Source organism: Balaenoptera musculus, chromosome 15 (assembly GCF_009873245.2).
Source record: "Balaenoptera musculus isolate JJ_BM4_2016_0621 chromosome 15, mBalMus1.pri.v3, whole genome shotgun sequence".
In the NCBI taxonomy this organism is placed as follows: domain Eukaryota; kingdom Metazoa; phylum Chordata; class Mammalia; order Artiodactyla; family Balaenopteridae; genus Balaenoptera; species Balaenoptera musculus.
In genome coordinates, this window is record NC_045799.1 from 27,625,660 (window position 1) to 27,648,382 (window position 22,723).

The following is a 22,723-nucleotide window of genomic DNA, read 5'->3' on the forward strand; positions in this document are numbered from 1 at the left end:
AATCGTCCATCATTGTATATTGCTTGTCTGTAAATTTAGCTAGGCTATAAGGATAAAAATCGGCTACCATTTGGACTGGCTGAAGTGATAGACACAATACCTAGAGACCTAGACTTAGCTGAATGCAGTCAATGGAATAGGCTTCATTTATTCTATTTCCTTATTCATTCCTAGAAGTGAGTACATGTCTACCTTGGTCTATCTGGGCAGACAGCCAAAGTAGAGAAAGCACAGAGTTTTCTCACCAGCAGTCTACAGCCTACAGAATGGCATCAGGTGTGATGGGATGGAACACACTGTGTCTCTGAATTCCATGTGTGGGTAAACAAATTTCCCTGCCTGCCCACATGTTAAAAAGTCCACAGTTCAGAAGTTTAGGGGCACACTTCGTATCATAGCATCTGTTCTGGTTCAGTGCATAAGAGTCTAAGTCTCTGAGGAAGATGACATAGTGGACCAAGAGCCTTGGCTGTCACCTCCTCTGGGAAGCCTGGCCATGAGGCTCCTCCTGATCATTGCAGTTCTGCTGTTCCAGAAGTTCACAGGTAATCCAGAGATTTCCAGGGGCTGACTCAAACCATGTTGGTTTTATAGTGGTGAGCATAACTGCCTTCCAGGGGTTCACTCAAATCAACAATGGATGGAGTACTTTCAAGAACCCAAGGGAATTTTATAATTCACAGTAGGAAGAGATAGGGCCCTAAGGATGGCTGAAGTCTATCCAATGTCATCAGAAATTCCCTCTTCCTGAGCCCTTCTACTATGCTACTTTTCTTTGAAAAGGAGTATTCATAGAGCTGAAATAGGTCATAATTTCCTTTGAGAAGGACTCATTACAGAAAGACATAAGACCAATATCTGGGGATGCCCTTATTTCTTTGGATACAGTTTTTACTCTGGCACCCAGCCATATTTTCTTCCAATCTCATACTGTAGATATATTTTAATCTATTTTACTACAGTGTGTGAATAGTGGAAGGAGAACAAACTTTGGATTCAGGTTTTAGGAACATGCCTTCAACATCTACTAGTTTATCAACTTTGCATAAAAGATGAAGACTGGCTGAGCCTTAATTTCCTCATTTGTGGAGATAATGACACCTGGTTCATAGGGGATTTATTAAATGACAAAAACGTGTAAAACATCTAGCACAGGGCTTGGCACATACTAAAAACTTAAAAATTAGCTTCCTTTCCTTTTTCAAAATCAGATCCCTTATATTTGTCCCTTATTATAGGAATAATAATGGTCTATCTGTAGCCCCTTAAACTCCTAAGAATCAAAGGAATCTCTAGAACCTGGTGTTAGAGGCTGCATCTTTGTTCTCAGTCTCATCCTCTGGGGTTTATTCCAGAGGATAGTACAAGCCCTGAAGCCAAAATGTGAACATCCTAAACTCAGATTATTGAAAACATTTAGGATCACTAAAGTGGACATATCAAGGTGAGCAAAGGTCTGGAGGAATTCTTGCCTCTGGAGATAGAAAGAGAATGAGGGGTCACAGAGGGATAAAACAAACCCAAGATTGTTGTGATGACGTAGAAGCCAAAAGAAGATATGCATTGACAAAAATGTACAATACTGAGAAGTAATGGGGGAGGAAGAAAGTTGAGGGGAAAAATATCTGACTGGACCAAAAAAAAAGTCATTCTTGACCATGGCAGCAAGTATGAACCCAAGAGCAGAGTTTGATTCAGACATAAATACCTAGTAACAAATTATTGTATTCTAAGCAGTGGTAGGGAAGTAGTACTCTGGAAGCATTCAAATAGAGGCAGATTTTCTGAGGTTCTCAGATGGAGCATAGTTCCATAGCCTGAAATCAAGGATTCAGCTCCTTTATTTTCCCAAATAAGATCTGTTGCTCTTGGTGAAGTCCATCAGATGTAGGATGGAAGCCCAAAACCTTAGAGGAATAAAATATGAGTGATCAGTTAGACATAAACACTGAAGTTCACCCTCTTGGAGAATCCTCTGCGGAATATTACTCTTATATGTTCTGTGGGTCTCCCATATACCTTATCCCTACAAACATTCTCTGTCTTCCCTATGACTAAAGTTGCATTTTGTTTCAAACACTGACCTTGGCCTATTGTTCTTTATGTGCACAGTAACCGAACAACTTAAGAAATGCTGGGGTGAATACATACGAGGATTCTGCAGGAAAATATGCAAAACAACAGAAATACGTGAAGTACTATGTGAAAATGGGAGATATTGTTGCCTCAATATCATGGAACTGGAAGCACGTAAAAAAATTACCAGACCACCTCGCCCAAAGCCAGTGACATATGCATTTACTTTTCCACAAGAGTATTATGCAGATGAACAGGATTATACAAACTCCAACAAAAAGTTTACATAAATCAAGCACAATTTTCTGTTAATTTCTCAACCTATTCCAATAAACTGAGGTGAAGAGGTCCACATCCTCTCCCTTCTTGTTCCTAGATCTCAGTCTAATAAATCTCATTGTCAGTTTTCTGACTCATTGTTCTTTAACCAGAGGTTGAACACTCAATATATCAAATGATGAATTGATAGGGACAACTCAGAACCTCCCCTTGAAAAGGGGATACAACCAGTACTCTAAAAAATCTATAACATGGAAGACTGGAAGGAGAAACTCAGGAAAGTAGACCTGTAATTCAGGAGAGGGAAATATGAAGCTGAGTATTCAGAAAAATATGTGAGTGAGTTTAGGATTAAAGTTGTGCCTTGTGAAATGTGTAGGATTTCAACAGGTGAGTGTTAGTAGAGAAGGTAATTTGACTGAAAAAAAATGAAATCAACAAATGGAAGGAAATTAGAAAAGACAGGACATTTTAGGAGAATATACATGCATTTTGTTTGGTTTAAGAATAGAGTACCCAAAGTTGAACTATGGGGAAGTCTAATTTCTTTAGTTCCTGTGTAAAAGCAGTGAGCTGGGAAGATAGAGAAGAATAACATTTCACTATTATGGAGCTCACCATATAAGGTGGAGGCAGACATAAATATGTAACTCCAAGACAAAGTTTTTAGTTGTTTCTTTGCTGTTGTCGTTGTTTAATGTGTTACCACTAGTAACGCATCCTTTACTGGGGTAACTGGAGCCCTTAGGTGTTTGGAGGAAATGTAAAGGACCTAGGAACTGGTCTGAATTGCAGTATTGTATGAGATTTTATTGCTGTCTTGATATGCAAGATGACATAATGACTATCCATTTATATACTCAACCTAATTCTTAAAGATATACCTTTTGGATGTGATTAACATGAAAAATTTCTTTCCAACTACTTTTCACACTTATTTTTCAGTTTTGTTTCTTATATTATTCACCACTGTAATATCCATCATGAATTTGTGGTATGTGTTCTCTTAATTATCCTCTTATCTCCTGTCCTAGGACTGGGGCAGGGGAATATACAAGATGAGCCTAAAGTATCTTGTAGTGCCAGAAAGTAAGGACATGCTTTAAAAATCAGAAGGATGCTAACACACCATTGCAAAGCAAGTATACTCCAATGAAGTTGTTAAAAAAAAAATCAGAAGGATGGGGCATATTAATGGGACATAGGAGTCACTTTGAAAGAGCTTTGAATGACCAAAATGGGGACAATTTGAGCAGTAAGATAAATAACATAACATTGGATTATAATACAAGGTAGAAGCAAACATCCATGAGTCCATACTGATATGAATAAATAATTAAATAAATAAATAAATGGATGAGAAGAGACAGTTTTTCTGTACAGAAGAATTCCAAGTAATTTATGTAAATACTTCTTCCCCAAGGAGGTGGAGCTTCACCTCCCTCTCCCTTGAATATGGGCTGTGCTTAGTGACTTCCTTCCAAAGAGTAGACTACGGAAAGGAGCAAAAGGGTCACTTTACAATGGGTAAACCTCATAAAATCATGTTTTAGATTTTATGGAAAAATCATATGGATAGCATGAACGTGTGATGTGATGCAAATGGCACTTCACCTTTGCCGTCTTCCTTCCAAAAACCCATAACCCAGTTTAACAATGAGAAAAACCCAAACTGAGTGGCATTCTGCAAAATATCTGACCAGTACTCCTCAAAACGGTCAAATTCATCAAAACCAAGAAATTTCTGAGAAACTGTAGCAGACCAGAGGAAGATAAAGAGACATGACAACTAAAGGTAATGTGATATTCTGCATGGTCTCCTAAGACAGGAAAAGGAGGTTAAAGAAAAACTATTATAATAAGGGCAGAACTTAACTAATATCAATGTACTTAACTGTGACAAAGGCATCATGGTCTTATAAGATGTTAACAATAAGGAAAACTGGATGAGGAATATACAGGAGCTCTCTGTACTATCTTTGTATTACTTTTCTATAGATAGAAAACTGTTCTAAAATTAAAAGTTTATTTAAATTAAAAAACTAAACACAAAATCAATTTGGCAGGAGTCTCTGTTTTCCTATTTATCCAAGAGCTTTCGTAGTATACCGTCATTAAACATTTGATGGAATCAACTGAGATTCAACTCTTTATAGGAAGTGTACAAATTATAGGTTGTTTCTTGAAGATTTAAAGGACAACTCTCATTTTCTATTTCTTTTAGTTAGCTTTTGTATTTTTACTTTATTATTTTTCCCATTTTATTAAGATTTTCAAATGTATTTCCCTAAAATAATTTGTAAAGTCTTCTTTTTCTTTTTAATGTCTGTAAGATATATAGTGATGTCTACTTTTTCGTTTCACCATTGTCTGTGTCTTCGCTTTTTTTCTCGATGTCTCACTATTCACTTATTAATTTGATAAGTCTTTACAAAAATCAAATTTTCTTTATTAATTTTTGTTTAGTTTCCATTTCTTTAATGTCTTTATTAATGTTTTTATTTTCACTTATTTTTCAAACAACTTCACATACAATAAAATCACCTGTTTTAAATGTGTAATATAGGGCTTCCCTGGTGGTGCAGTGGTTGAGAATCTGCCTGCCAATGCAGGGAGCACGGGTTCGAACCCTGGTCTGGGAAGATCCCACGTGCTGCAGAGCAACTAGGCCCGTGAGCCACAACTACTGAGCCTGCGCGTCTGGAGCCTGTGCTCCACAACAAGAAAGGCCGCGACAGTGAGAGGCCCGCGCACCGCGATGAAGAGTGGCCCCCGCTCGCTGCAACTAGAGAAAGCCCTCACACAGAAACAAAGACCCAACACAGCCAAAAATAAATAAATAAATAAATAAATAAATAAAATTTTAAAAATAAATAAATAAATGTGTAATATAATGTCTTATTTCTACTTTGTTAGTTTTAATATGCCCTTTTTTCTAACATTATTAGATGATGTTTACCTCTCTTATTTTTAGCCTTTCTTCATTTCATACATGAGCATTTTTTAAAATTTGTTTATTTTTTAATTTTTGGCTGCATTGGGTCTTCATTGCTACGCGCACTTTTTCTCTAGTTGCAGTGAGTGGGGGCTACTCTTCGTTGCGGTGCATGGGCTTCTCATTACAGTGGCTTCTCTTGTTGCACAGGATCTAGGCCCACGGGCTTCAGTAGTTGTGGCTCATGGGCTCTAGAGTGCAGGCTTAGTAGTTGTGACGCACGGGCCTAGTTGCTCTGTGGCATGTGGGATCTTCCCAGACCAGGGCTCGAACCCGTGTCCCCTGCATTGGCAGGCAGATTCTCAACCACTGCACCACCAGGGAAGCCCCGCATACATGAGCATTTTAAAGCTATAGATTTTCCTCTCTACATAGCTTTAGCAATATCCCACAAATTTTTAGCATATAATATGTTCATTATTATATTTAAAACCTTCTTATTTTTCTTAGATAAGAGTACATAAATAGAACTTAGATTACATGAGGACTATGGGGACAAATATTGACCATGAAATTTTCTCAATTGTAATTACAAATATAGTAATATTGCTTTAATTATATGTAAACAAAATCAACTAAACATCAAAACTTAAAACAAACAGAACATATCATACACAGAAACGTTTACACACTTGTCCTTCATACAGTTTGTTTTCATTATGATCCTCTGTCTTGCCATGAACTTTTATGTGGCTTAAAACTGGCATTTATTTTTCTTTTATATTGACCTCTGTTATGATTCTTCTAGTCCTGGACTTTCTACATCAGTTAATTTTTTACAATTTTTTTTACTTACAAAAGTTTGCTAATACCATTATCTATCAATACCATTATCTATTAACAATTTCTCTTTGTCACCATCATTTCAAAAGTGAAAGAAATTTTACCACCAAGAAAGGTGTATAAATGGCATAGTAGGAAAAAAAGTCAGATTTTTAACTAAATTCATCCAATTTCTTAAAATTTCATTGCATTATTCTAATTTTTCTAAGTTTATTACAGACTGGTTTAAACTTTATCATGAACTACATTGGGGTACATGGATCCTTTTAAGAATTCAATTATTTAGTTTTTAAATTCTCAAATTCACAATTTATATAATTACTGATACTCAGTGGGCAGTAGTCTTCTAGGGTGTATCTACTGCACTATGTCTTGTCTTCTATAATAACTCTGAATCTAAACTTCCCTTCAGTTATTTTCTTTTTCTTCTGTAGTTAGGTGTGGAAGGTGTTTGCTTACCTGTCTCCTCTATTTTAATAAATAATGTATACTGCATATCCTAATGGTTAGTGTTTTTGTCATTTTTCATCTGCTTGTAACAGATGGGCTCTTGGTCTGCTCTTGAACTCTGATAATAGTGATAGTCAATACCCATTCAAAGATCATTACATCAAAATACACTCAATAGTTCTGGAAGTTTCTAGACAATCTTTCCATTTTTTTGAAGCTTGAGATCAATCCCACAGCCCTGTCCCACATGAGAGTCCTGTACACCAGTAATAACGTGTCTAAAAATTCCAGTAAAAATATTAGATTTTAATATAATGTATAAACTATTATATTAAATATAAATGATCTCAATAAACCAATTTTAAAAGAGAGATTATAAGATTGGATTAAAAAAGAAGACCTAACTATTTGCTGACTACCAAAAAAGCTCTATAAATATAAAAAAAATGTAGATAAAATGTTTTAAATTACATATAACATTAATTAAAAGAAAGCTGAAGTGGCTATATTAATACTGGGCAAAGTAGATTGCAAAACAAGGAATATTAGCAAGGATAAAGAGGGGCATAAAGAAGTTAATTTGCCAAGAAAATATAACAACACTAAATGTGAATGCAACTAAGAATAGAACTTCAAAATAAAAACTGGTGGAACTAAAAGGAGAAATAGAGAAATCCTCAATTATATTTGGGGACTTCAACACTCCTCTCTCCATATATTTCTCAACGTATTGTTCTCCTCTTAATCATCACCTTCCTCCTGCTTTACTTGCATTTAATTTTCTTTTTAAAAATTTAGGGGTTTTATCTCAATAATGTACGGCCTCTAAATAAATGCAGGAAAAGCGTTTGAAACATTCAATATCTATTTACAAGAAAACCTACAGACAATGTGTCTCTTTATTGCCTGCACCAAGGCTGACCAATCTGTCCAACAGTTTCCCTACTGGTTAATAAAGTGAACCACAAAAAAAGCCATTTTTCATCAAGTTAAAAAAAATGTTAGTACAATCTGAACAACCACAGTGCACTGGTAAACCAGCTCCCAAGGTGGGGATGCGGACCTAAAGTATTTGCTAATTTCCTTGTGTAAATTCTCCCACATAGCTTATTTCAAGCTATAATGTGAAGTCATTGAATATGGAGTTGGAAAGAGATGCTCACAATTGGCTCTATCTACTCAGTGCAAGCCAACACCAGCACACTGCTACCCAGTATGCTAATGCAGCAATCAGCGCCTGTGTTACTCACTAAGAACCAGGCAGCTGCTGCTGCTGCATGAACATGGCCTCTTGGCTCCTCTGACTGAAGGAGCTTTCCAGAGCCTGGCAGACAGCAGTGTTAACTGCACTCCTACACAACCTGGATGCCAGGATGCATATCATGTGGTCAGCGCACACAATCCTCATTCACTCCCACCCCGCAGGTGAGGCAATCATATTAGGTTCCAAGTCTGGAGGGGATGTTGGGAATCAAGCCTCAGGAAACAGTGAGTGAATGAAAGAAGTGACCTCAGAAAAATCCTGGGATGCAGTCAGGACTGGGGGCTAAAGTGTACATAAGCATGTCAGTGAATATGTGCAAGTTCTGAATGTGTGTGATCTTGTGTGCAATAATGGGTTGAAAACAACCAATCACATGAGGCAGTCTTAGAGGGGAAAGTGTCTTAGAGTCAGAAGATGTCCCTTCCTCCGTTTCAAGCCACTAGAGTTATAGTTCTAACCTGCACAAGGGAGGTGGAAGGATAAAATCTTTGAACTGGATACAAGACAGGAATTTTGGAAAAGGAAAAAAGTGGACAAAAATTTGTAGAATCCAACCAGGTCATAAGTTGCCAGGAAACACTACTCAGCATAAAAGGGGAATTTAATATAGCTCTGTTAGGAAGAAATCATATATATACACATATATAATGACTTATAAAAACATTTATGAGAAACTTTAGTAAACTATCTTTTTTTGCCATGGCACACTCATTATACCTTCCAATAATGCAATGTCAACTCCTATTAATGTTTCCTTTGCTTCATAAAGTCCCGCCAGTCACTGTCTCCCCAAACCCTCTTGCTACTAGTTGAAGAAGCAATTAACACATGCTTGAACTGACTGAAATATGAAAGTGGTGCTTAAGTTAAATAATAAGTAAAGGGTTTTTTAAAGGACTCTATGGGGAAAGGATACAGAGAGAGAATTCAATGCATAGAAAACAGCCTGTGCTGAGGCCCTGAATTAGAAGGAATATGGTATATTCCCAAAAAATGAGGCTTGTGGGCAAAGAACAAGAGAAAGGATGATGTTGGAGAGTTACTTATTAGACTAATAGACCATGTTAAAGATTTTGATCTTTAACTGAAGAGGAATCGGAAGCCATTAAATATTTTAAGCAGGGAGTGATGTGGTTAGGTCTGCACTTTTTAAATCATATTGTACTGAATGCATAAATGTGTTGAAACTGGGAGTAGATATGGAGAGAACAGAGAAAAGGTTATCACCATGGGCCAGGTGAGAGGTGGTTTGGACCAGAATCAAGGTAGTGAAGATGGAAAAAAGTGGGTAGATTCAAGAGCTATTTAGCAGCAGTAATCATTGGATGTGATGGGAGTGAGGATGACTAACTCCCTGGCTTCAGCCCACAGTGATATGAGAAACTGGGTTGTGGTGGTATCATTCACTGAAGGATAGTCTATATCCTTGTGTTTCCTCATTATCACAACTCCAGCTTCTGTTCGAATCCCCTTAAATGAATTCTGGAAGCTATGGATTGAACCTGTAGTATCGTTTTAACTGTTATGGCACATAGAGTTGATAGTGAGTGCTCAGTGAGATCCTAACAATATACCAAGATGGCAGTAGGATTCTACATTTGATGCACATAGTAACTCTGTTGAAATAATAAATAAATTTTTCTTTATTTAAATGACTGTAGATGGTGCTGATTCTGCTTTCTTCAATATAGTCACCAAAGTCATCTACTCCCTCTTCCCAGAATCCACTGACCTTGCTACCATTTCATACCCCAATTCACTTTTTCCCCTTATCTAGCCCACTCGTGGAGGGAAAGGAGACTGTGTCTTTTCTATGTCTAGGAATATGGTGTGATCGGAGATGAATTGGCTCTCTGAAGCTGAGTCAATGCCCTGAGAAATGCAGGTTTTTTTCCTTGGACTGTGACCTAAGAGAAGTGTCCATTTTTTATCAATAAGTGAGCACTATAGGTTGTAGTGCAGTGTGTCTTCACAATACACCTGTAGCAGGAAACTGAGAGTTTCATGCATTATCTTAATGTGTGGATCAGAATAAGTCCACCATGTAATGAATGAATGCTGGTCAAGCAATGCAATAAAAGTGAGTTTCTATGGGACCAAAGTGTTGTATTCCAGATGCATAACCCATTTGTGGTCTTATTTAGTCCTGATATAAATTTCAGTAGAGGCTGTCCTCAATTTTGACCCAAAGCATTTCTCTTCATCAGTGTTAATGCTGTGTTCCCTCACTGCTCTCAACTACCAGTTTACCCAAATTCCTAGTCAGAATTTCAGAAAGAACCCCCTTGATGGTCTCTGCTGAGTAACACATTCTACACCTGGCAGCCCTTGGATGAACTGCATTGAGTAAGATGCCCATCCCTGTGCAAGGTATAGCCTAATGCTGCCTTCCAGAGGGAAGGCTATGAGTAAAACAATTACAGCTACAAGGAAACTATAAGGATGACAAGCACTGAACTACCTAACACACTGGAAGCTCTATCAGAATCTCCTATTTCCTGAAATATGCAAGCATTTACCCAGTGACCCAAGATAGAAACCTAAGAGGAATGCTTAAATCCTCTCTTTCCCATCCTCTGGTTCCAAGTGATCAACAAATTTGGTTGAGTCTATCTTCTAATTATTTTAAAAATCTAGCCTTACCTCCATATATTTTCTAACATTGCCTGCAAACAGGCATGCATCGTATCTTACCAGATGATTGCAGCTCCTTCCTGTTCTGTTTGCCCTCAGAAGTCTTTTCTCCCATCTGTCCTCTACACTATTCTCTGAGCTACATTTATATAATAAAACTTTATGCTTTTATCTATTTCAAACCTTTCAAGTTTCCTCTGTTTCCTACAAGGTCAAGTCCAAAGATGTTTAAAAGATAAGTCTGTAGTTTCACTTTTCATTCTTTTCCCAAGCCTGAACATCTTAGCCCGTATTCGCCAATTAGGCAGCTCGCACCTTAGTAGCATCTCTAAGAACAGGCCAATTAGTCTGAATCTGTCCCTGAAAATCTTCTTTAGTTCCTGCAATATTAAAGGAAGAGGTTCTCTGCTCCTGAATTCTTATTTCAAAGCTGGTGTAGTGGACATCTGTCAGGCTTCTCAGCACTTTGCCCACACTGTTTTATTTTGGTAGTAGGAATGAGTCTGTACATTCCAAAGTTGCTCCTAGGGTATAGGCATGTGACCAGGCTATTATGAATAATGATGCAATGAACATTTATATACAAGCTTTTGTGTGGACATATGTTTTCCTTTCTTTTGTATGTATAACTAAGAGTGAAACACTCAGATCATATAGTAAATCTATGCTTAACATTTGAGGAATTGCTAGACTGTTTTCCAACATGGCTGCACCATTTTACATTCCCATTAGCAGGGTATGAGGGTTCCAGGTTCTCCACATCCATGACAAAACTTGTTATTATTTGCCTTTCTGATTATAGTGATCCTAGTGAGTGTGAAGTGCTGTATCAATGTGGTGGGGTTTTTTTTAACATCTTTATTGGAGTATAATTGCTTTACAATTGTGTGTTAGTTTCTGCTTTATAACAAAGTGAATCAGTTATACATATACATATGTCCCCATATCTCTTCCCTCTTGCATCTCCCTCCCTCCAACCTTCCCTATCCCACCCCTCTAGGTGGTCACAAAGCACCAAGCTGATCTCCCTGTGCTATGCGGCTGCTTCCCACTAGCTATCTATTTTACGTTGGGTAGTGTATATATGTCCATGCCACTCTCTCACTTTGTCCCAGCTTACCCTTCCCCCTCCCCATATCCTCAAGTCCATTCTCTACTAGGTCTGCATTTTTATTCCCGTCTTGCCCCTAGGTTCTTCTGACCATTTTTTTTCTTTTTTGTTTTTTTACATTCCATATATATGTGTTAGCATACTGTATTTGTTTTTCTCTTTCTGACTTACTTCACTCTGTATGACAGTCTCTAGGTCCATCCACCTCACTACAAATAACTCAGTTTCATTCCTTTTTATGGCTGAGTAATATTCCATTGTATATATGTACCACATCTTCTTTACCCATTCGTCTGTTGATGGACACTTAGGTTGCTTCCATGTCCTGGCTATTGTAAATAGAGCTGCAATGAACATTGTGGTACATGACTCTTTTTGAATTATGGTTTTCTCAGGGTATATGCCCAGTAGTGGGATTGCTGGGTCGTATGGTAGTCCTATTTTTAGTTTTTTAAGGAACCTCCATACTGTTCTCCATAGTGGCTGTATCAATTTACATTCCCACCAACAGTGCAAGAGGGTTCCTTTTTCTCCACACCCTCTCCAGCATTTATTGTTTCTAGATTTTTTGATGATGGCCATTCTGACCGGTGTGAGATGATATCTCATTGTAGTTTTGATTTGCATTTCTCTAATGATTAATGACGTTGAGCATTCTTTCATGTGTTTGTTGGCAATCTGTGTATCTTCTTTGGAGAAATGTCTATTTAGGTCTTCTGCCCATTTTTCAATGTGGTTTTGATATGTAAATGAGCTAGTGATGGCTAGCTCACTAGCCATATCTGATGGCTAGTGATGTTGCACATTTTTTTCATTTGCTCAACTCTTCTACTATTACATGAAAGTCTGTTGTTAGATGGTTCAATGTGTTGAATTATATCATTATCTCTAAAGGTACCCAGCTTTCATCCAAATTTAATCTGTTCCTTTAAAATTTTGTCTCCTGGTGAATTGAAATCACCAAAGCAATACTCAATTAGATGACAGATTTTGGCCTCCATAGCAGCCAGTTTTTCATTATCACCATGTTTAGCCATTGTGGCTCTTTAAGGTCCCTGTCTTCCAGAGCCATGCCAGGCACATGATCACTACAGTAACGTGTGGCAACATGTGGACTTCCCAGAGTCACTGCTGGCTAACAAGTGTGAGAAAGATTGGGACCATTTTTGGTTCATTTTTAAATTGGGTTATTTGCCTTTTATTATTGAGTTGCAATAGTTCTTTATATATTCTAGATACAAGTCCCTTATCAGATATATGATTTGCAAAAAATTTTCTCCCTTTCTGTAGATTGTCTTTGTGCTTTCTTCATGGTGTCCTTTGAAGCACAAAAGTTTTCAATTTTGATGATGTCCAGTTATTCACTGCACTCTTTTAAAATAAAGACTTAAAAAATAAAGATAGGCTACATGCAAACTCTGGGGAATGTGATTTGTGTTTGTGCAAGTCATTAACTGTGTTACTTGAAATATGCTCTTTTTTATTCTTTCCCAACATGGTAAAGCTTACCATGCCACTATTCTTCACTAAAGGACACAGATATTTTGCTAAATTTTTATTTTACTACTTCAAAGTCATTGACTATATTTTAATTTAGTGACACACCATAATTCAGCTACTTATAGCCAAGATAACAGGATTATCTACTTTTTTGACGGGCCCATAGAAATAGATTTGTTACCAAACCAAACTTGGGTCTGCTGACATGGGGTTGTGGTGAAGGAAAATGCAACGTTTATTGAAAGGCCATGCAAGGAGTATGCATAAAATGTTTAAACTCCTTGATTGGGCTTCCCTGGTGGCGCAGTGGTTGAGAATCTGCCTGCTAATGCAGGGGACACGGGTTCGAGCCCTGGTCTGGGAAGATCCCACATGCCGCGGAGAAACTAGGCCCGTGAGCCACAACTACTGAGCCTGCGTGTCTGGAGCCTGTGCTCCGCAACAAGAGAGGCCGCGATAGTGAGAGGCCCGCGCACCGCGATGAAGAGTGGCCCCCCGCTTGCCCGAACTAGAGAAAGCCCTAGCACAGAAACGAAGACCCAACACAGCCAAAAATAAAAATAAATAAAAAACATGGCCTCGAGGAGCCCTCCCAGGAGTGCCAACCCACAAACATTAAAAAAAAAAAAAACAAAAAAAAAACTCCTTGATTGCCCTCAGGGAAAGGTTTCTAAAGACTGGGTGAAGGAGAGGGTTGGCGGGTGCTTGATCAGCTTCCATGGACATTCTTCTGATTGGCTGGTGGTGAGGCAATTGGGAGTCAACATCATCAACCTTCTGGTTCCAGCCAGTCTGGGATCTACATGCTTGTGGGCAAACTACAGTTCCACCTGGTGGGGATTTCAGCATCTGCAAAACAGCTCAAGAATATGGCTCAGAATATTATCTATAGCCCTTGAGGAGGAATTAAAGGTCCTTCATTTTGTTTAATGGCTAAAATATTATTTTGTCTTGCTTGACTGTTTTCCTTTGTTTCTGCATTTTCCCAATTCTCTGATTAAACTTGCTCTTTGGAACTCAGGGAAGGCTTAGGAGGCTAAAGTTTTTCTACAAATAAAGGGCAGGTGGAAGACATGGGAAAGGAGGTCTGTCCCAGGAAGGCCCCATGAGGTCCTGCTTGGTTACATGTTCCCTGAGGAGGGCTATGAGCAAATTTTCTAAGAAGAGGTGAGTGTGGATAGGAAATGATTAATATCTCTGACAGCTTTCATGAGTATTGTCCAAGACTCCTAGGGAGATGGGTGGTTCCAATTGCTGACACTAACTAGAAAACTTTACCTAGAACATTTGGCAATTTAAAAATGTTCTGTGAATAAGGTTTTAGAGAATGCTATAAGACAGATCCAAGAAAAATAAGGTACCCATAATACAGCCTATACCAAAGGGAGCATAACAAAAACATGGGATTTTAATTTAATTTTGCATATAAAAATAGGGCAGACAAATAAACATGCATCTAACAATACAAACCACATCCACTTCTCCTATGAGTATGGCAGGGATACAAGAAGGATAATAGGGCAAAAGTCAAAGCAAAAAGTAGATCCATCCCTTCAAAATAGAATTCAAGGCTTAATTATCTGTTCTGTTTATTATACCCCACTGTCCCAACTCAGAAGACACTTCACTGGTTGATCTGATACCACCTTAAGCCAAAATAGATTCTTGTATCTAATCTATCAATGGACTTATGCAGAGTAGAGGACACATATAAAGACAATGGGTAAGACCCATCTTCATGTTATAGTGCCAAAATGGACCCTCCCTAAAAATGCGTCTGATGATCCACAGTGATGGAAGACTGAAAAAGAGAGGAGCTTGTGAAGTGCTGCAATACAGAAAGGGCTTTTTAAAGCCTTTTTTAAAACTTCTGGGGCTTCCCTGGTAGCGCAGTGGTTGAGAATCTGCCTGCCAATGCAGGGGACACGGGTTCGAGCCCTGGTCTGGGAAGATCCCACATGCCGCGGAGCAACTAGGCCCGTGAGCCACATCTACTGAGCCTGCGCGTCTGGAGCCTGTGCTCCGCAACGGGAGGGGCCGCGATAGTGAGAGGCCCGCGCACCGCGATGAAGAGTGGCCCCCGCTTGCCGCAACTAGAGGAAGCCCTCGCACAGAAACGAAGACCCAACACAGCCATAAATTAATTAATTAATTTAAAAAAAAAAAAACTTCTCTGAGAATTAGGTTGATATGGTCATGTATTACCTTCCATGGTGCTGAAATCAACAAAAAATTCTAAAATTTTATAATCCAGTCCAGTCTTTGTTTGCTATATACTTCTCCAGAATTCTCAAAAGCCACAACTACTAAAAGGAAGGTCCTTGTAGGCTCTTAAAATAGTAATATAACCATCTAAATATTTGTCTCTCTGTCCTCTCAGTGAAACAATATGGTGAGCTGCACATAGAGATAAGGCTCATTGATTCCTTTATCCAAGATGAGTAACTGTTAGCTCCATGAAAGTTATTTATGACAAATACTTCAAGCAAGGAACATCAATGGATGTCACCACAAAAGTTTCGGTTCTGTTCATTTGGAGAGCATTTCTTATGGTCATGACTTACTGAAATTTTATCTAGTTCCTGAAGAGCTTTTTAAATATGTCCTTCTCAATTTATAAGGCTTTAAATTTCACACTATTTCTTTAATTTTTTAATTTCAGCTTTATTGAGGTATAATTAACTTACAAAATTGTAAGATATTTAAAGTGTGCATCGTGATGATTTGATATATGTATACATTATGAAAAGAATCTCCCCCATCTAATTAATTAATACAGCTATTACCTCAAATTGTTTGTTTGCTTGTTTGTTTGTTTGTTTTGGTGAGAACACTTAAGTTCTACTCTCTCAGCAAATTTCAATTATAGAATACAGAATTGTCAACTACAGTCACCATATTTTACATAAGAACCCCAGACCTTTTTCATCTGAATAGCTAAAAGTTTATAAATTTCACACTATTGAAACAGACTATGAAATGCTTTCAAAGATCCTATGAGTAATATTTGCCTAATTGTGTCAAATGGACACAACTTAGTTCAAATTGCTACTAAAAAAGGAGATGAAGCATGCATGCTAAATGAGCTTCAAATGATATATTGGAATCATCACTAGCTGTCATCACTGCCCATTAGACCTGCCCCAATAACTATTGTGAAAATATTCAAATGTCTTGCCTTCCCCTAATGAATTCTTGGTTGTTAGCCAAACCCTCTGTATTCATTCCCACACACACAAAGCCAGGACATTCAGATCTGCTTAGACCTAAGAAGCTTCATTAAAAAGAGGAGTAACATGAAATGCTATGAAATATTACCTCAAACAGAAAATGGAGGGGTTAACTGCCACCTCTATTAATGTGTTCACTTCATATCTTTATCACCCATGTTGCTACTATAATGCCTGGAACATGAAAAATATTCATTTATGTTTGAAGTGTTAAAAAATGAGTGAATACATTAACAAATAAATCCAGGGAAAAGCATAGGACTTTATTATGTAGAGAATCAAGTTCACAAAAGAAGTAGATAAATCTTTTGCCCTAACCTGTTGGATTAGGTGGCACTTTTGGTTTAAGAAGAGTGGAGACCAGTGGAACAAGTGCTTGGTTTATAGTGGAGTTGTGCTAAGTGTGACAGTGGGTAAGATAGCATAGTCCAACTTCAAATCAGGCTTCCTTGAAGGTTCAGGTGGCTCTGTGACTTGTTGATATTGTCTCTTTTCGTCTTCATTAATACAACATAATTTTCCATTTACACATGCTATTTCATATGTTTCTCCCAGTTTGCATTTCTTCCTGCAGTAACCTGATATGTTACTAAAGCATTTTCTGTGTCGTGCTGCATCTATGCACAGGAAACAGCAATGAACAAGATTAGTTCCTGAGGCAGAGAAGAAGTTATGTGGTTCTCCACAAGCTATGACCTCCTGTGGTCCCAAAGTGAACCTTATGCTAAGAGAAAACTCAGAGCCTCCTCCTTGAAAATCATCCCAAATTAAGACATCCAAAACCCCAGGTTCCTAGCCAATATCCAAAGTCAACATCCTGTCAGCCCTACCACAGTCCAGTGTTCCCAGAGAATACGAACTTGTCACCATGGCACAATTCAAAGCCAAATTAACTTTTAAAAGAACATCACAGATAGAATGTTTAAAGTTAACAGTGTAATTGGGTTTCACACTCACTGACATGGACAGCAGAAAACTCCCTTTGCCAATACCTCAGGGGTCTCAGCATTTATTGCTGTTGAAAACTTCCCTCATTCAGCCTCTATGATTTTTTCACAACCTGACTCTTCCACCTCTTCTCTCTCTCTCTCTCTTTCCCTCTCTCTCTCTCTTTCTCTCTCTCTCTCCATCCTCCTTTTGATCTCAGATAAATGTGTTGTCCAGGGATCAAACTCAATTCCATGTATGCCTGTCTTCCCAGACATTCAAAATGTTACTTATGCAGAGCATTGCATTGAGGTCCTAAATCTGCTTTTCCAATTCTTTCTTTACCCTTGTACGCAAATGTGGACAAGCCCACAGAATAAAGATGAAGAACAAAGACATGGTTCTCCCTATTCTAAATTCCAGAACCAAGGAGCATCTTTGAAGGTTAAAAATATATATTTTTAAACATCTTTATTGGAGTATAATTGCTTTACAATGGTGTGTTAGTTTCTGCTTTATAACAGAGTGAATCAGCTATACATATACATATATCCCCATATCTCTTCCCTCTTGTGTCTCCCTCCCTCCCACTCTCCCTATCCCACCCCTCTAGATGGTCACAAAGCACTAAGCTGATCTCCCTGTGCTATGCGGCTGCTTCCCACTAGCTATCTATTTTACATTTGGTAGTGTATATGTGTCCATGCCACTCTCTCACTTTGTCCCAGCTTACCCTTCCCCCACCCCATGTCCTCAAGTCCATTCTCTAGTAGGTCTGCGTCTTTATTCCTGTCTTGCCCCTAGGTTCTTCATGACATTTTTTTTTTAGATTCCATATATATGTGTTAGCATACAGTATTTGTTTTTCTCTTTCTGACTTACTTCACTCTGTATGACAGACTCTACGTCCATCCACCTCACTACAAATAACTCAATTTCGTTTCTTTTTATGGCTGAGTAATACTCCACTGTATATATGTGCTACATCTTCTTTATCCATTCATCTGTCAATGGACACTTAGGTTGCTTCCATGTCCTGGCTATTGTAAATAGAGCTGCAATGAACATTAGAGAAATGCAAATCAAAACTACAATGAGATATCATCTCACACCAGTCAGAATGGCCATCATCAAAATATCTACAAACAATATATGCTGGAGAGGGTGTGGAGAAAAGGGAACCCTCTTGCATTGTTGGTGGGAATGTAAATTGATACAGCCACTATGGAGAACAGTATGGAGGTTCCTTAAAGAACTAAGAATAGAATTACCATATGATCCAGCAATCCCACTACTGGGCATATACCTTAAGAAAACCACAATTCAAAAAGAGTCACGTACCACAATGTTCACTGCAGCTCTATTTACAAAAAGATATCTTTAAGACCACAAAAAGACAGGCTACCTTCCTACAATAGCAAAGAAGAAGGGAACTCTCACAGACAGAGCTCCCACCATGAATTTGGTGCTTCACATTTGTAAGCTCATGTAATCCTCACATGAAATAAAATCATTATGAAATTGAGTCATTATACTCACCTGACAGATGAGAAAACTGATTTTCAAAGAGAATAATTAACTCATTTCATACAAGTAGCCAATGATGAGGACATATTTTAACCTCACATCTACATGACTCCAAAGCTTGTACTATTCACATTACTGTTGTGGTGTAGGCTGAAAATGAATTTGGAAAATGGAAAAAGAGATGGCCAGATTCCTGGGTGAAAACTATGTTCAACATTGTAAAGGTAACTCTAGACGATGGATTCCTTCCTGCCTTTGGAGAGGACTTCTGATAGTACAACGCTGACTTCTTACCTCCCTGGATGCTGTCTTCTAAGACACAGACTCAAGTCAGGGTCCGAGGACAGTGAGTATTTTTGATGATACCAGCAAGATATCAATAATCTTCAAGGCCCTGCCCCCATTCCTGTGAATAGTAATATTTCCTAGAATTTCATGGTACATTTGGACACGTTACCTTTGGATACCTCAAACAGCAGAATAATGAGAACCAGAAACAGCTTCATGTTTACAGACTTCCCAAGACAAATAGGCAGCAGAATTTCTTTGTCCAGTGACCTGTGTCACACAGTCACAAAGAGTCTTTCAAGATGAGACAGAGTTTTGGGTGCTATCAGGGTTCTGAGCTCTCATTTTAACCCACATGGAAGGACAGGAAATCCAAGTCCACCCCCACTTTCATTCCCAAATATGGAGTTCACAGTCACAGAACATTTGATCACATCACACTTACTCCTCCTTTCTCAGGATATGAGCTCCCAAAGAGCAGGAACAATGATTTCTCCACCTGGGCCATCAACCCACTTGGGTCAAGGTTGGTTGGCCATGTATCCTGGTTTGTGTGGGAGTGTCTTAATTTGTTCCTACTTTTCCAATATCCGATCCAGCTAGTGCCACCTTTCACTCACAAAGGTAATCCATTTGGAAGAATAATTGAATCATCAACTAATCCATGTAAACACATAAGCACATCCAATAATCATTTTTTTAATGTATGAGACTTCCAGAAAATCCTCTAAGAGAAAGATTGCTTTTAGGTTTGGCTAGATAAATTGATGTTATTTCAGAGTTTCCCATAAAGTCTTACCCATCCAGTAAAGCTCAATTCCACAACTAAAATCTTTCAAAAGATCAAATCTCTTTAGCACAGTGTCCAACTTATTATGAACTGGTCCCCTCTCACCTCTCCTGGGTTTTTTTATGGAACCACTTTTATTTCTGCCAAATTAGTGTGAGTGCTGCTACCCAACTTACTTCCATAATGTGTTTCTTTGCACATTTAAATCCCTCTATACAAATATTACACCCCCATCCCATCTACCTAATTGACCCTGTTGAGCTCCTAATTTTCCTTCAAAAACAAGTTCAATTATCTCCACATCTGTGAAAGTTTCCCTAACCCAGCTAAATAGAGCTGCAAACTCTCTTCTTTGTGCCACCACTGCATCTTGTAAATATTTTTGTTGGTGGTCACACCATGTCATGTTCTAATTATTTGCAATAATCTATGAGCCCCTTAAAGGCAGGCCACTGGTCTAATTCAGTTTGGAGATCTTAACACACGGCACAAAACTCACACTATGTAATTACAGGATGATTTCAAAGTACTGAAAAAATTATTGCTAAATAAAATACCCCCAAGACAGGGACTTCCCTGGTGTTGCAATGGTTAAGAATCCACCTGCCAATGCAGGGGACACGAGTTTGATCCCTGGTCCAGGAAGAGCCCACATGTCACGGAGCAACTAAGCCCATGTGCCAGAACTACTGAAGTCCACGCACCCTAGAGACTGCTTGCTGCAACTACTGAGCCCACACACCACAACGACTGAAGCCCACATGCTCTAGGGCCCTCGTGCCACAACTACTGAGCCTGCATACTTAAAGCCCATGCTCCACAACAAGAGAAGCCACCGCAATGAGAAGCCTGGCACCGCAATGAAGAGTAGCCCCCGCTCGCTGCAAATAGAGAAAGCCGGCACACAGAAATGAAGACCCAACGCAACCAAAAAAAAAACAAAAAAACAAAACCCAAAGACAGTAATAAGGTTAATTTAGACATTTCCTAAAGAATGCTGTTGACCTTGTTTACAATTTGTGGACACCAGAACCTTGAATTTATAGTAATTAGGGCCCATCCAAATATCTTTCTTTGACAGTACCTGGAAGAATTTTTGAATTTGTGAAGGCTATATAAATATTTGTTGATGATGATTAAACTAGTATCATAACACAGGGTTAGGATTAGGGTTAGAAATAAGTATTGTATATAGCTTACTATGTTTACTAGTAACCAGAGGGAATTAAGTTTGTCAAGGAGGAAAGAGTGTCAAATATTGCTGATATGTCAACATGAGGAATGAGAATTGACCAGTGGCCCCTCCAGATTAGCCCCACCAGTATCCCGCTTGGTCTCAGCTCATTTCTCAGCTCCATAACCTCTTTTTTTTTTTTTTCCTGGCCGTGCCACACAGCATTTGGGATCTTAATTCCCCAACCAGGGATCAAACCCGCACCCCCTCCACTGGAAGTACGGAGTCTTAACCCCTGGGCTGCCAGGGAAGTCCCATTCATGACCTCTTAATGTGTGTCTACTAGATGACAAATGCATTTTATATGCCTTTCTTACTGTTATCCTTGCAAGAAAACTATAATGTAGGAATTAATACCTCTTTTTTAAATTGTAAAACCACCATTTAGGGAATTGGTAATGTGTCCAATGTCACACAGCTAGTAAGCAATGAGCTAGGATCTACACAGGTCTGCATAAACCTTGAAGTAAAGGTCTTAGCCATTGTGCTAACCTTCCTCTCCAGCTGCTTCCTTTGGGTCAATCTTTGGAAGATTGAAGACAAAACATCCAAATAAAAGATTTTGTTTTGTTCACAAAATTTATTGGTAATGCACTTGGTTGGGCATCCTCCCCCCACCCACCTCTTTATGTCCTACTCATAACTCAGAGAGTAGCTGTATTGAGAGAAAAGCCTGTATTGTGAGAATTCATATTTATGATTTCCACAGATGACATTACTATTTCCTGAAAGTAGTATCGCCTGCCTACTTCAATAGATTCCTCAGTCTGTTTGCTTGTCTGTTCACCTGTGTCAACTCTTTAATATCAGAGAGCCTTTTTGCATTCTTGGCTAGGCACAAGATGCCCACAATCTCCTCATTTTCAAAGTCTTTTGTGGCTAAGCAATAGATTTTCCTTTTTAGTAGGCTGGAATGGAAATGTTGCTTTTTAGATGTTGGAATGGAAATGTTGCTTTTTAGTCATGATCAGTTAAAAAATAATCACCCATCAACATTTGTTACTGCATCTCCCACTGTGATCCATAGCAGTAAAAATTGCTTTTAATGCCTTGCTTATAAATGCACTTTAAATGTGTTTCATTACTTAGAAATATTCTCTGAATTCTACTTAAGATGTTATCTTTCCAAACTGTTGGACAGACTGATCCAGGCAAGAAATAAGATTACTAATTCTCTCTTACAAAGACTGGGGGAGTCAAGCAAGATTCTTTTGTTGTTTTTTACTTAGGGATGAGAGGAAGTTGAATTAACATTTCATGCTAGAAAAATTAGATATACAGGTAAACAAAAAGAGAAAACAGAAACCACCCATAATCTCACCTCTCTGTGAACATTTTGGTGTTTAACCTTCTAAATATTCTTCTCCAAAAGTAATTTATTTTGACAGCTGGGTAAGAGGTAAGATGAAGCAAAGTGAGCTAACTTGCTTTTCATCCACTCAGTTTAAAATAAATCCTGCTAATCAACACTCCCTGAGCACACACACCCTCATACTTGTAAAGTCTACATTCATCGCTCCAATTCAAAAAAGAGGCCTGTTGGCGAAACAGACATACACCAGTGCAGAGGAACTCCACATGAGCTGCCTTTACTAATCTACCTTTATGCCTAAATATATATCCCCAGATAGTTTC

The 22,723-nt window shown here is 38.4% G+C and overlaps 2 protein-coding genes across 2 annotated transcripts; one reads left to right on the forward strand and one right to left on the reverse strand.

The window, feature by feature from the left end:
- Positions 1-496: 496 nt before the first annotated feature.
- DEFB127 (defensin beta 127) lies at positions 497-2,366 on the forward strand. The gene is made up of 2 exons (XM_036826721.1): positions 497-545; positions 2,113-2,366. The coding sequence occupies exons 1-2, from the start codon at positions 497-499 to the stop codon at positions 2,364-2,366; spliced, it is 303 nt and encodes a 100-aa protein (XP_036682616.1).
- Positions 2,367-16,703: 14,337 nt separating this feature from the next.
- DEFB128 (defensin beta 128) lies at positions 16,704-19,282 on the reverse strand. The gene is made up of 2 exons (XM_036826722.1): positions 19,234-19,282; positions 16,704-16,939 (listed from the first exon to the last, which is right to left on the reverse strand). Exons 1-2 carry the CDS (start codon positions 19,280-19,282, stop codon positions 16,704-16,706), a joined length of 285 nt encoding a protein of 94 aa, XP_036682617.1.
- Positions 19,283-22,723: the final 3,441 nt, after the last annotated feature.

Bases quoted from the DNA above. Each gene is read 5' to 3' on its own strand.
- DEFB127 (XM_036826721.1), top strand. From the start codon at position 497: ATGAGGCTCCTCCTGATCATTGCAGTTCTGCTGTTCCAGAAGTTCACA. The intron at 546-2,112 runs GTAATCCAGAGA...TTATGTGCACAG, and splicing joins GCTGTTCCAGAAGTTCACAG to TAACCGAACAACTTAAGAAA.
- DEFB128 (XM_036826722.1), bottom strand. From the start codon at position 19,282: ATGAAGCTGTTTCTGGTTCTCATTATTCTGCTGTTTGAGGTATCCAAA. The intron at 16,940-19,233 runs GTAACGTGTCCA...TCCTGTGCATAG, and splicing joins GCTGTTTGAGGTATCCAAAG to ATGCAGCACGACACAGAAAA.